At 42.2% G+C, this 14,862-nt stretch overlaps 1 protein-coding gene across 34 annotated transcripts in view; it reads left to right on the top strand.

Moving 5' to 3' along the window:
• The window catches only part of Erc2 (ELKS/RAB6-interacting/CAST family member 2), an 856,263-nt gene that overhangs the window by 144,192 nt on the left and 697,209 nt on the right, over positions 1-14,862 (top strand). For 23 of the 34 annotated variants that reach the window (XR_383172.4, XR_001781112.2, XR_383171.4 and 20 more), the window contains 2 exons: positions 9,693-9,716; positions 10,360-10,776. Coding sequence is in view for 25 of the 34 variants with exons in the window: in XM_006518931.3 (XP_006518994.1) it covers positions 9,693-9,716; positions 10,360-10,776 (441 nt within the window). In the remaining 9 variants the exon portion in view is untranslated. The remainder of the gene's footprint in view (positions 1-9,692; positions 9,717-10,359; positions 10,777-14,862) is intronic. The other 11 variants (XR_001781114.2, XR_001781117.2, XR_001781116.2 and 8 more) reach the window with 1 other exon arrangement.

Consider the following 14,862-nt stretch of genomic DNA (forward strand, 5'->3'; position numbering starts at 1 on the left):
GCTAGTCCCCATTTAAATAATTGTGTGTTCCATGCACATCATACATATATAATTATATTTTCATTCTATTTACCTTTTTGTGTTTTGGACATTCTGAAATCTGGATTAGATTCTGACTCCAGTAGCTGTTGGAAGTTGGTCTTTTAAACATTGGCTCAGGGAAAGCGTATGTCTCCCTTCCTAATTTCAACATATAAACTTGAGTACGGTTTAGTTTCTTGTATTTTCATTTTTCTTCTTTTCTCTTAAAAAAAAAAAGAAAGAAAGAAGAAATGAGTATGGGAGCTTATGGGAGTCATGTAAAATGAAGTTCTGTGATTTTTTTTCCTGGGGGTTGGGAGACTTTAGAGTTGGCTGGAGGAGACATTGGTTTTAGACACTGACCCATATCTGCTAATGATGTGACTGCAGTAAAATCCAGTGAAACCCTCTGTGTAAGCCACCCCAGGTCATCCTCTCGTGGAGTGGACACAGGGTTGGCAGTTGCCCATCAGTGCCGTCAGATAAATGAGCTGGCAAACGTGAACCATTTGAGTTTTGTTGGAGAGAACTGGACAGAATGAGCTCACGTCAAGGATACCACTCCCCATACTAACTGCAGAGAGGACTGGAGGCCTGGCCTCCCCCACACTGTGGCCCTGGGCTGACAAGTGCTGAGCCAGCATCCTCCCATCTTTTTTTCTGTATCTCATTCACTAGTATAGGGACCGTGTAACAGTGCTGAACTTCTCAGTATAGGGAAATTAGCAACTGTCCTAGAGAAGGTGTTTTGTGTGTATTTGAGACCCTGAAAGAAAGGTAATGAGCACATTTATTGATAATGTAATCATCCCTCAGAGCAGAGCCTCAAAGTAAACGTATTAGCATCTTGTAGAGTGCTTTTCTAGGGAAAGCACATTGGGAAACAGGGTTAAACACAATCGGCTAAAACCACAAGTGTACCTGATGCCTTGTTAGTGAGTGAGGTTACTGCTCTTCGCTTTTTGGCTGCAATGCCATCAGCACTGGGAGGATTGATTTTCACTCAGGGTCTGTCTGGAGGAAAATAGAGTCTCGTTGAATCTTTTGAATATTAAATACTGTGAGGGCCACTCATTTATTTCCATCTTACAGTTGGCTAAACTATGGTGTAGGAAAGGTCCTTGTTAGCTTGGGGAAAGCCATGGTAAATGGGGAAACCTCAGTCAGGTCTTAAAGCCCTCACCTTTCTTCTTGAGCAGTACAGTGCTAGCTAGAGAAGAGAAGCGAGATTTCCCAGTCAAATGTCACTTTTATGAGGTCTTATCTCACCACCTGCTTTGTAGGCCAGCTTCCTGTCTGAATGCTAGGCATCAATGTGCTTCTACCCCAGGGCCTACAAATATCCAAGTGCCTTGACGCTGGCCTTTAAGTCAACTATGGAGGGCATGGGAGGATATAGAGAGAGGCCTTGATGGTATATGGAGAGTATGACCTATTTCATACTGGCTGTGTAGGGAACATTTTATCTGAACTCCGTGACATAAGGTAAGCCCCTAATGTATGGTCGAGGAATCAGACATGCTAAGATACACATTCTACATCATACAACTAGGACATGATCTGGCCAGGATTAGAACCAGATAGGCTGTTCTAGAGTCTAGGCTGCTACACATGATATTACCTTTCTCCTCTGTGAGTATCTGTGAAGGTCAGAGGAGAGTGTTGGATCTCTTGGAGCTAGAGTTACAGACAGTTGTGGGTAAGCTGGCAGATGTTGGTGCTAGAAAGAGAGCTTAGGTCCTCTGGAAGAGCAGGGTGTGCTCTTAACCACGGAGTCTTTCTTCTCTTCTCCTCCCCTCTTTCTCCTCCCTTTCCCTCCCCTCTCCTCCCCCCTTCCCTACCTTCCCCTCTCCTCCTCCCTCCCCCCTTTTACCTTCCCTCTCCCCTCCCCTCCTCTCCTCTCTTCTCTGAGACAGGTCTCACTGTATAGCTCTGGCTGCTCTGGTACCTTATTATGTAGATCAGGCATCCTTGGACTCTCAGGGATATGTCTTCTACCACTTCTAAAATGCTGGGATTAAAGCCATGAGCCTGCCAGGTCCGAGGGTTTTTTTTTTTTTTTTTTTTTTTTTTTCATCTTTCTCTTGTGGGGCTATATATTGCAGGCAATAATCTTTTGGCATTTTATGAACAATGATATCTCTCATTTTTATGGCTTGTTCTTTTAGACTCTAAAGAGTCTTTTGTATATAAAAATTCCTGATTTTGTCAATTTTACCTATCTTTTATTTTTCTGGCTGTCTTCTCCTCCTCCTTCTTTCTCCTCCCCTTCCTCCTTCTCTTCTTTCTCCTCTTCCTCATCTTCCTCCTCCTCTTTCTCCTCTTTTCCTCCTCTTCCTCCTCTTCTTCCTCTTCCTCCTCCTCCTCCTCATTTTGTCATTCCCTATTAGTAGGAAAGTATTTTTTTATTTCCTACAATTTATAGATTCCTTTGATGTTTCTAAGTTCATAGCAATATAATACAATTGATAATGTTAGAATTATTCCCTTTTCAATTCGTCATATACTCAGTTTCTGGTCATAGTGTTTTGACTCAAGCTTCCAGGACAATGTTTCTAGGTGGTGCTGATGGTGGGCATGGCTTCCTTTCATTTAAATGGGAATTCTTCTAACACTTGTACTAGGTATTCATTTCCTGTATACAGTGGAGTATACTTTAGGATTGGTTCTCTTTATTCCTAGTTTGCTTAGATTTAAAAAACAAACAAACATGAATGACTAGATTTTGAGCAGACGATGTATTTTTTTCTTCCTTTCTCTGTCATGTTTTACATTAAAAGTTTGTCTGTGACTGAATCACTGTTCTTTTTTTTTTCTCTCTAAAAGAAGTGCAACTAGGTTATATATACGTCCTGTATTTCTTTTAAAAGTCTGACTTTTTTGTGAGCAGTACTCATGGTCTGGCTATGAGACTGAGCAATGAGTTATGTTCCTCATGTTCAAATCTGTCAGTTGCGTCAAGTTAGTCAAGTGTCGAGTGATGAATAGGGAGGCTCTCCAAGACAGTGCAGAAATTGGAGTCATCTGGGCTTTATTTAGGGTAGATAATTTTAAACCACTATTTAATAGTCATAGAACTCATCACGCTCCCCATTTCTTCTGGAATTCGATTGTAGGAAATGATTTCTAGTCATTTGTCCCTTCCATCAACATTTGCGATTTTGGAAAGTGGATCTCTATGAGTTCAAGGCCAGCCTACACAGCATAGTGAATTCTAGGCCAGCCAGGGAAATAGACATAGTGAGACCCATCTCAACAAAGCAAAACAGAAGTAAAACTAAAAATGCAAAAATTGTTTGCATGCTGTCTTTTAAATCCCTATGTGTTGTGATTTTTGAAATGTTTATTTGAGTCTTCAAAGAAACAACAGCTCTTTGGCTTATCTCCATTGACCTTTGTCAACTAGTGTTCTGCTTTGTCTTAACCCATCTATGAGGCTTTCATTTATAATACTGTATTTTTCATTACCACACATAATTGTATTCTTTCTCAAAGCTGACAGTTCATTTTAGAGTGTCACTTTTATACTTTTAGCTCTTTACAATTTCTTTAAAAATATTCATGTGTATACTTAAACATTTCAAAAACATTACCTATTCTGTGTATGACTACCAGTGTCCAATTTGTTCACACTGTGAAGCATTTTTGCCCCAACAGGGGCTTTGCTCTCTGCTCTTCTGTACTCCTGGAAGAACTTTTCTTTTTCAGAGATCAGAGAGGGCTAAACTACTTGAGACCATTCTATCCACTTACCTTGTCCAGCTCAGTATTTGCATTGGCATTTGCTCCTATAAGAGAGGGACTAGAACTTTTTTGTGTGTGCCTGTGAGTTTCTTTCTCTCTATGTTTCCCTTTCCCCCCTACCCCCATTCTCTTCCCACCTCTCTTTTCCTTAGAGCTCTCTCTCTCTCTCTCTCTCTCACGTACACACACACACACACACACACACACACAAACATTAATTTTTCCATTCAAATGTTATCCCCTTCCTGGTCTCCCCTCCATGAGCCCCTCACCCCATTCCCATTCCCTTTGCCCCAAGAGGGTGCTCCCACTCACACCCACCCACTCCCACCCCACCCCCTAGCATCCCCCTTCTCTGGGGTATCAAGCCTCCACAGGACCAAGTACTTCCCCTTCCATTGATGCCAGACATGGCAGTCCTCTGCTACATATGTAGCGGGAGCCACGAGTGGCCTATGTATACTCCTTGATTGGTGGCTTAGTCACTGGGAGATCTGAGGGGTCCAGTTAGTTGATACTGTTGTTCTTCCTATGGTGTTGCAATCCCCTTCAGCTCCTTCAGACCTTCTTCCATAGTGGTCCCTGACCTTAGTTCAATAGTTGGCTGTAACTATCTGCATCTGTCTCCGTCAGGTGCTGGCAGAGCCTCTCAGAGGACAGCCATTCCTGGCTCTTGTCTGCAAACATATCCTGGCATCAACAATAGTGTCAGGGTTTGGTGTCTGTGAATGGTGGGGCAGTCTTTGGATGGCTTTCCTTCAGTCTCTGCTCCATTTTAGACCCTGCAGTCTCTTTTATTTTTCTCTTTTTAAAAATAAGCCTAAGCTAGCTGACAGGAGCCTGATAAAAGTTGTCTCCTGAGAGGCTCTGCCAGTACCTGACAAATATAGAAGTAGATGCTCACACTCATCCATTGGACGAAACATGGTCCCCAATGAAGGAGCTAGAGAAAGGACCCAAGGAGCTGAAGGGGTTTGCAGCCCCATAGGAGGAACAACAATATGAATTGACCAGTACCCCCAGAGCTCCCAGGGACTAAAGCATCAATCAAAGAAAACACATGGTGGGACTTATGGCTTTAGCTGCATATGTAGCAGAGAATGGCCTAGTTGGTCATCAGTGGGAGGAGGAGCTCTTGATCCTGTGAAGGTTCTATGCCCCAGTGTAAGGGAGTGCCATGGCCAGGAAGCAGGAGTGGGTGGGTTGGTGAGCAGGGGGAGGGGCGAGGGGATAGGGGATTTTTAGAGGGAAAACTAGGAAAGGGGATAACATTTGAAATGTAATTAAAGAAAATATCTAATAAAACAAAGCAAAACAAAACAAAACAAAACAAAACAAGAGCCTACCTATGTTTAGAAGGAGGATTTACTTTCATTTAGCTATAGTGTAGTGGGGAGATGTGTCAGGAAATGTAATGATTATAGAAAGACACATTGATATGACTTACCCCATTGTCCTAGGATTTTGTCATCGAACTTATGCGTGCCCTAGATTGGAAACAAACTGAGCCTACCAAGTTTGTTAGCTCCCATGCCATTGACAGTGAGATATAAGAAGAGTTCTTTAAAACACTTCTCTTTTATGGACTAAAATGATATTGGTCTATGCAGTGCCCTAGATTGGAAACAAACTGAGCCTACCAAGTTTGTTAGCTCCCATGCCATTGACAGTGAGATATAAGAAGAGTTCTTTAAAACACTTCTCTTTTATGGACTAAAATGATATTGGTCTATGCAGGGCAGCTTAAGGATTATAAATAAGTAGGAAGAAAGGTTAAAAGAACTGGTTAAAGGACATACGTCAAGGTACATATGGTGCAGCCTACTTGTAATTCTTGTACTTCCATTGCTATAGCTGCCGTTTCTTTCCAAGTTTCCCAGTGGCCATGGCCAACTAGAGAATGAGTCTAGCATCAGAACGCTAAGTAAAAGATTCTTACATCCTAGTCCAACACATGCACTTTTGTACTTGAAGGAGGTTAGCTAAGATGCAAGTAGTTTGATACCTAGGCCCAAGGTTGAAAATCAGGGAACTTCCCTGTCCTGATGAAGGAAGGCACTAGATGGGCTTTTCCCTCTAATGAACAATGCAGAGGAAGACTTTGGGAAGGTGAGATCATCTCAATGGCCAGGGGATTCCAAAGAGATGGTCCTACAATATAGTCTTGTAGGTTGCTGCTTTCTCCGCTCATAATTACTCAGCCAGTGAGATTTGAGTGACTGACCTAAAAGTGTGAGTCATCTGGTTGGAAAGTGGGATATTTCAACCAGAGAGACTGAATAATGTGAATACTGGGGAATTGCAAACTGGTCATTGCTCTTCTGACTTTTCTCTCTTAGAGAAGGTACTATGGCTTTGATAGGGATCTCACTTGTATAACCTAGATAGGATGGCTAATTCTTAATTGTGAAAATTGCTGTAACTGTTATAACTGCCTACCTGTCTGTTGTATCCACCCTCTCCCAGTCTTCTTTGGCAAGTTCTGAAGGACTTGTGTCACTTCAATACCCAAGTAGTGTAGTGGTTCAAACAGGGCCCTGGAGGTCAGGCTACCTACATAAGGCTCCTTACTGAGCTGAGGGAACTGGAACATGTTGTTTTATTTGTTTGTGTCTATATTCTCATCCCTTAAGAGGACATTGTAATAGTGGATACCTTTCTAAGCATTTATGAAGGTTGACTAGAGCTTGGGACCACAGGTGGCAGATGTTAAGTGCTGTACAGATTTTCTGTGTAAGTATACCTCAGTAGGTTTGGTTTCTCTTTGGCTCTGGATATTTCTATGGGTTCTTCCTTTCGCAGCTTCATGGTAGGGACAGACTCTCATTCCTTGAAGAGACTACTTGGTGATGGGCTCTACCTAGCTCTTACCTTGTATAAAGCTTCTCTATGTGTCTAGCTACCCAGATATGGCTTTCAGTCGTGACTCTCAGGGCATAGCGTTTCATCTGTGGCTTTGCTTCTCTACAGAACTGTGAGCTGTTGCATGAAGCTTTTTGCTACCCTGCCTTAGGTCCTGGAATGAGCTGCACTACCAGCCCCCACCAAGCTTCCCTTGAATGCATGGATAAAAGACTCACACATAGGTTGCTCAATTTCAACTTGCCTTTGGACACAATTGCTGGGTGCTACTATCTCCCACCTAGAAAAGTGTGCCCTTAACAATATTCTTATCTTCACACCTCCCATATGCCCTAAACTTTAGTTGCTAAGATACATCTAGTCCCTGCTAAACACTCCTGACCACTTGCCTATAGGAGCGGCCATAGGCGGTGGCTCTTCCTGAGACCTCACATGGCTGCTTGGCTTTTCTCTCTCTAAAGCCTGGTGAACTCCTCCCCTTCCTTGCATCTGTCTCTTTTCCTCCAGGGACCTGGAAGTCCTGTCTATTCCTTCTACCCAGCAATTGGCCCATGATTTCTTTACTGACAGATCAAGAACCAATTGGGAAACAGGACCTTAGCATCAAAACTACCCCTACAGTGAGCTATTTCTTCCACCTCTTATTTTATATTTTATGAGCCTGAGAGATAGAAGGTAAATCATACTGAATGGATAAATGGATCTTCTTCCCTTAAACCCGGGACCTGATGTACTTACTGTCTTTGTTATTCCACTAACAAATAAGATAGGCATTAGAGTGAGCCCTACTTTGTAGATATGAAAACAGGGGAGCAGGGTTATAGACAGCTTGCCCACCCAGGGACAGCTCCTTTACTATCAGCTTGCTAGTGTTGACACCTGTGATCAGAATATGTCTACAGATTTAGTTTGAAACCTCCTTCTGGGTTATACATGGGCCATGTGAAAACACACACACACACACACACACACACACACACACACACACACACACACACAAACATACATTATTCTTGTTTTCTCTCAAGATTTCTCACCATCCATCCAGTTTCCATTCTCATCATCATGATTCATTACATTTGTCTCTAAATTAACTTAGATCAACTCAGGAACCCATACCATCATCAAAGGACAAAGCCATGCTAACATAAACATATTTAAGTAACCAGAAGATGGTAGCTAAAGCATGCCTCCTAGAGCAGGACAGAAGGTTTACATGCTCAAATACAATTTGTTTTGATTGGCCTTGGTGGAAAAAGATCATATGGCTCTGTGGGCTTAGTTCATATTTTCTGTGACAGTTTTATTAAGGTAAAAATTATTTAACTTACAGATTGCCCCTGTAAGTGCAGATTGTCAGTTGTCATGTATTCTCAGAGCTGTGTAACTAACACCACTATCTAGCTTGAGATTATGTTTCTCACAGCAGAAGGAAACAGCATAGTGGTCAATAGTTACATCCTTTTCATTTCCTGGCAATTCTTAACTTATCACTGTTTATGAATTTGCTTCTCTGGACACTGTGTAAATGGAATTGCATTATTTATGGACTTTTGTGGTTGCCTTCTTTTGTGGGGACACAATATTTTCAGAGTCATTCTTAAGTTAAATCACCCAATTTTGTGGCTAAATAATATTTCATTGACAGGACATATCATATTTGTGCACTGATTAAGTAATTGACATATAGATTACTTTCACTTTTTGGCCAATGTATACAATGCTGCTATGAATATCTGTTCTAAGACAGCTGATAAATGGATAAAGAAGAGCATATTTTTATCATGGAATAATATTTAGTTATAGAAAGGAATGAAATTCTGATGCTAAAGCAGGCATTAAATTCTGAATGCATATGAAACCAAAGAAACCACTTATTTCATGATTTCACTGATAAGGAATGTCTTTCAAGGCAAATTTATAGAGACAGAAAGGCGATTATTGGCTTCCAGAGCTTCAGTCCTGGGAAGGAAATGGAAAGTAGGTGGCTACAGGATTTCTTACTGCGCTGATAAACATGATAAAAACTGTGTTGATGGTTACACAGCCTTGTGACTAAAGACCCTGAAACTCACTTACAGGGTTGTGTTGTATGACAAAGTAATCAGTAATCTATGTCAGCATGGAGCATTCAGCGCCCTGTGAGGCACAGTGGACACCCAGCTAAGAAGGAGAAGCCCTCCCTCTCTGTGCGCTAAGACCTTATCCTTCCTAAGTGTGACGGTGAAATGAACTCCCCGAGAACAATGTGTGCACCACACTTGTGCTGGCTTCACAGTGGAGGCCACATTCAGAAAGATCCCAGCCTCTGGGTATGAGCCATAGGACGTCAGACAGATTCCAAATGCTGTCTATTCCAATATTTATACAACTAAGGCATGGTATTATCTGTGCCTTACAGCACTAGGAGTCCCTGTGGGCAGGAGTCCTGTCTTGCGTCCAGCTCGATTCCTCGGCTTAATGTTGTGGTCTGGTTCACAGGCAGGATTATGTGTCTGTGAATGAGTAACTGGTATTTTTGAAGCCTCTTGGTATGTCCCTGGGCAAAGAAACATCTTCAGGCTTGTGGCCGCTGCCCCTGACCAGCCTGGGGTTGGTCTGAAAAGGAAGACATGAATCCACCAACTGACTTCCTTCAAGGGTTTCTTTTCTGCAACTGTTAAGTACTTTCTCTAGTGTTTTCCACTGTGGTGACTGGAACAATGTTTGAGAACTCTAGAGTGTTGTGATTTCCTTTATGGTAAGATATCCAAAAATTGTGGTTGGGTCAGAGAGCCAGCGAGAGGGAAACAAAGGCTATTGAACTAAGCCTTAATTGGCTTTCTTTCTTTCTTTTTCCTTCCTTTGCCTCCCTTTCTTTTCTTTTTGTGTTGATCCAGCATCAATGCTCTGAATTGTGTGTAGCTTACGGGTGTTGGCTTAGTGAGATTTTTTTTTTCTTTTCTTTTTCTTCTGTGGAAGTACTCTGTGTTAAGTTCTTTCTGTTGAATATCCTTTGCTTGCACTGGACTTTTCTTTACGTTGATTTTTTGCTTCATTTTTTTTTCATTTCCCATGCTGTTCAGTTACTGGACGCCAGAAGAACCAAGGTTTGTCCGCTCTTTGCTGCTTGTTTGTTTTACTCTGCACAGCCTGCCCGCCTTGTGTGTTTGAACGTGCTTGTCTGTGTCTCCATTTACTCCCTTTTGCTTGCAGAGGCAGTAATCCTGTTTACTAAACCTGTTCACAGCTTTATTTATAAAAAAATAAATAAAGTCCTTGTTTGTGTCTGCTTGTAGTGGATGCTATTATTTTCATTTTTAAATGGCTATGCATTTATCATGGAAAATAATGGATAAAGAACACCTTAGGAAACAAGGAATACTGAGTCTGGAGTGTTGTTGGCCTAAGAAGGTGTGTTTCATGAAAGTTTCCTTCTAACCCTTTCCCTTCCTAAACTAAGCACCGTAGATGTTTAATTCCCTTGTGGTTGACACTAATATACCGTTTCCGTGTGTGTGTACATTTCTCTTCTCCTAAGACATTCAGAAAGCATCACTGAGTTAATTCCCCTCTTCATGTGCTGTCCCATGCTTCTGAAGTCACCGTGGAGGACTTCACGGCTGGCCCCTGGACCTCATGGTTAACATTCCATCTTCATGGTGTGGCGGCGGCGGTGGCAACTGACGGCACTTGGCCATTTCACTAACTGTTTCTTCCCTCTCCTCTCCTACTCCATCTTTCTCACTGCAGCACCTGCAGTTGACCATCCAGGCCCTTCAGGATGAGCTGCGGACCCAGAGAGACCTCAACCACCTCCTGCAGCAAGAGAGCGGCAATAGAGGAGCCGAGCACTTCACCATTGAGCTGACAGAGGAGAACTTCCGCAGGCTCCAAGCTGAGCACGACAGGCAGGCTAAGGAGCTGTTCCTTCTGCGGAAGACATTGGAAGAAATGGAGTTGAGAATCGAAACACAGAAACAGACTCTCAATGCCCGAGACGAGTCCATTAAAAAGCTCCTGGAGATGCTGCAGAGCAAGGGCTTGCCATCGAAAAGCCTTGAAGATGACAATGAGCGCACACGGCGAATGGCGGAGGCTGAGTCTCAGGTCAGCCACTTGGAAGTGATTTTAGACCAGAAAGAGAAGGAAAACATCCACCTGAGAGAGGTAAGCACCTTGCTTTAGATACTGAAATACGTTATTTATGCTCTTTCACAGGTTGGAAAATGTCTACAGTCTCAACCTCATTCCCCCTGGTCGCTGATCTCTGCCTGTGGCATTAAAGTAGAATTTTGTGTGAGCGTTCTTTTGAGCTCATTGCACCTGTGTTCCGTTATTATTCAAGCCTGGGCAGCACATGGTGACTCTTAAGTGCTTTATGGTCACTTTCCACAGGTTTCAGGGTGGGGCTTTAGGTACAGGTCTGTTTAAGTATGGTTGTCAAATATATCTCTAAAGAAACAAAACAAATAGATGATTGACACAGTGATCCGAAGCCTTTTTATAACTGAATTAGGGACAGAGTTTGTGGAAAGCCAAACACATGGGTGTTTTTTGAGGATAATGGTCTCATGTACAGGCCAATGCCGAACATTTGGGGTTAAGGTAATCCTCGTCTGAGTTTACACTTGTCTAGAACGTTCTGTTCCAGGGTTTCTGGGTATGTTTCATCCGTAGTGTATTAAATCATTTGAAGTCTTCGGCAGGCAGTTTCTCTGGCTGGCCACCACTACTGAATGCTGAGATGCTCAGATATCTGAGAATTTATGGTTAGTTAAAGCTTAGGTTAAAAAAAAAAAGTGTGTTGTCATCCAGAGTTTGAAATTGTTGCCACAGTTTTCTTGTTACTGTGGTAAAGATGGCTCGAAGAACATCTCGTAGGCAAAACTGCTAAAGGGGGGCACATACCACCCCGAAAATTGCAATCCCTATGACAGCATTAAATATGTCTTCAAAACATTGGCAGCACTAGAGACAGATTTCAGGGTAGACTAGATCTCTTGGGATTGAACACCTGTTTAGATGGGCAGCTAACTCGAGACTACCTTGTGTGGTGTTGAGAAAGTCTGCTTACCTTGTTGAGATCTGTCTAGATACCAATGTTCTCATAATGTGCCTATAATATTGTTTGTATTTGCTTGGGAGATTTTAATTGACTTTGGTATTTTCAACCCTAAAGTCCCCTACTCTGAATCCCCCTTGTTTTATTTTCTTGAGGTCTTAGCTACATATTTGGAAACCACATGTCTTGGTTTGTGTTAAAATACTTAGAGGTGTTTTGTTGGGTCTGCTCTTTCCATCTGAGTTCTGAGAGTGTAAATGTGACGGGCAGATTTCCAAAATGATCTCCCATGGTCCCTACCACTTGGAGTTCACACCCTTGTGTGATTACCTCCTTTTGAGGACTGGCTCATTCTGGAGACTTCTATCTAAAAGATATAATAGGGCAGAGACAGCGGATGTCGATGCCACTTCCACGATAGGGTTACATAAGACTGAAGCTTCTACCTTGAAAGCAGATCCTCTCGCCTTCGTAGTGTTTTGATCAAGCAAGCTGCTATATAGAAAGGCCAGATGGTAAGGCTATGAGGGCAGCTTTGAGCCAACATCCAGTGAGGAGGGGAGGTACTCAGCATGGCTGTTAACAATGAGAACTGCCGACAGCCACAGTCGGCCTTCAGATGAGACAGGTGCTAGGCTGATGCCTTTATTTACAGCCTTGTGAGACATTGTGAAGCAAAGGACCCAGCTAAACTGCGCCTAGTCTCTCCCATTGGGACAATACCTATGAGGTAGTGAGCATATGTTTTTTGAGTTAATTAATTTGGGATTAACCTGCCATGCAGCAGTGTGCAGCTAATACAACAGAGCAGAAGCAAACCCTTGTTTCTTTTCTTTTTTTTTTTTTTACCCTGAGCCTCCAAGCCAGAGCAATGTAGATCATGATCTGAATAAAGATTGGTTAGACTTTGAAACTTTACTCATGTTATTTCAAAATTGTGGTAGCAGAGCATCTCTATAGTTAGAAAAAGCTGCTACCCTATTTTAAGGCCAAAGTCTGATGTTTTATATATGTAGCCAGAGTGTGATGCCAGAGAAACCACCAGCTGTAGCATCCCTCTGTCCCTGTGGGTTCTTGCGGTCAGGGAGGAGTCTCTTCCTTCCTGCTTTAGATTCTGCTTCTAAGTAGCACTTAATAGATGCTGCCTTGCTTCATCTGTGTGCTCAGTTCCATGCAGAAGAGAAGAAATGCAATCCATGGGTTTCTTAATTGACTGGTTCTCACAGAGGTCTGTTGTGGAAGCAGAGCATGGTTAGAGTCTTGATGTCAGTTTGAGAGTTTCAGAAAGTGCAGCCTGCACATGTAGCTAGTTTCGTTGGTCATCAAACAAGTCAGTGGACTGCCCTGATATTGGCTTATCAAAGACAGATGGTCTGTAAAAAGTGTGTCTGCAGCAAACAGTTTAGAGGCTTAGAAGAACCTCCTTCCCCAAGAGAAGGTTGTTGTAGCTTGTGAGGCCCTTTGTTAAAGTGTTAGGAATTTGGGGAGCCTGCTGTTGAGCCATTGATTATTTGAAATTGGTCATGGTTAGAATATTTTTACACATTAGAAACTGACAAATGCTACTTTTAGGTTACACGAGACTGTGACTCCTATCTTCCAAGTGGACTCTTTTGCCCCTTCAGTTTTTGTACATGGATGGAGCAGGCTGATCTGTGAAGAGGTGGATGTGGAAGTCCGTGGAACCTCCAGCCAACATATGCTGAGGACTAGCAGGGCTCATTTCATTCCCAAGTGCCACTCCCAAAGCCCTTTTACCCGCACAGTACTGAATAAACTACAGGGGATGTTTATTAATGATGTTAGCAAGAAGGGGCATTTCAGAGTCTACAAGTTAAAAATTGGAAGAACTATGACTTTAAGTTCATTAACCACTCATAGTTCAAACATTTCCGGAAGTAGCTGAATAATTGGCACTGTGTAGATACTCTATGCTGACTCCATCGAATTCTTAAGGCTACCTCATTCATTCAGCAATTCACTTGTTCATTAGTTAGGGTAATCATTTGTTTGTGTGTTTGAGACAGGGTATATTTAGTATTCCATATTGATTTTGAATGTATGTATATATGTATGTATGTATGTATGTATGTATGTATGTATGTATATATATCCTGTATAGCCTAAGCTGACCTCAAGCCTGTCATTTTCCCACCTTAGCCTCCAGTGGGGTGTGCCATTATGTGTGGTACTCATTATGTAAGTTTTTGTCAAATATGTATTTGAAAGTATGGAATTATAACCAACAATATAATTCCATATTTCTATTTCTGTTGTGATTTCTATTGTGAGAAATAGATGGGGAAATAGAGAAGAATTATGAAAAAGAGCGAAGTGTGTTGCCCGGGGGAGGACAGTTTCCAGTGTGGTGGTTGGGAAAGGTGTCTTGCAGGGGTATGATCATGACCTGAGAGCTCGATAAGGAGTTGACCTGGTAAGGACGGAAGAGGGCTGATTTGCTCAGATGGAAAAGTCCATGTGCTAGGATGTAGGTGCTGCTATTTGTCCATCTTACCTGGGCGAACAGAAGGACCAAGGACAGCAAGAAGCTTGCTAGTATCACACCGGTAGTAAATGGTAGAGTTGCCTTTTGAATCAGGTTGACTTAGTCTCGACTCTTCAATCATTTCAGTAAGTCCTCCTCTTAGGAGCATCTTTGCTACAGTGTTCTGGGCAAAGCAGACATATTGTGGAAACAAATGGTCACTTCTAGACAAGACCTGGGAAAGGGAGAGCATCTCAAAAGACGTGACTCATTTTTCTCTGGTTGCACTGGTACTCGCTGTAAGATATCAGGGCTAAGCTAGAGAATAAAAATTCTGCTTCTGATCTGTTATTTCTGACCTATAAAACATACAATACATGAATACTTGTTTCCCATTACTGAAAGTCCGGGGTATTTCCTTCACTAATTATCCTTTAAGGCAAGTTTCTTTGGAAGCTGTTTCTATGTTCTCTATGGAGGCTGGGCATGCACTTCTATCACAGTATTTAAGTGTTATTTTTTTTTTAGTAGAACTTTTTTTTTTGTCTGACTGCTTTTGTTATTAAACCAGTAAGAATAACTCAGCATGAGCATAGAAACTGCCTGACCTCTGCTAATTGGAATGAATTTAAACCAGGACTTAAAAAGCATTTGAGGTTTTAACTTCAGTGTGTTCCCGATTCCTTTTTCATTACATGCAGTCCAG

This window comes from Mus musculus, chromosome 14 (assembly GCF_000001635.26).
Source record: "Mus musculus strain C57BL/6J chromosome 14, GRCm38.p6 C57BL/6J".
NCBI classification, from domain to species: domain Eukaryota; kingdom Metazoa; phylum Chordata; class Mammalia; order Rodentia; family Muridae; genus Mus; species Mus musculus.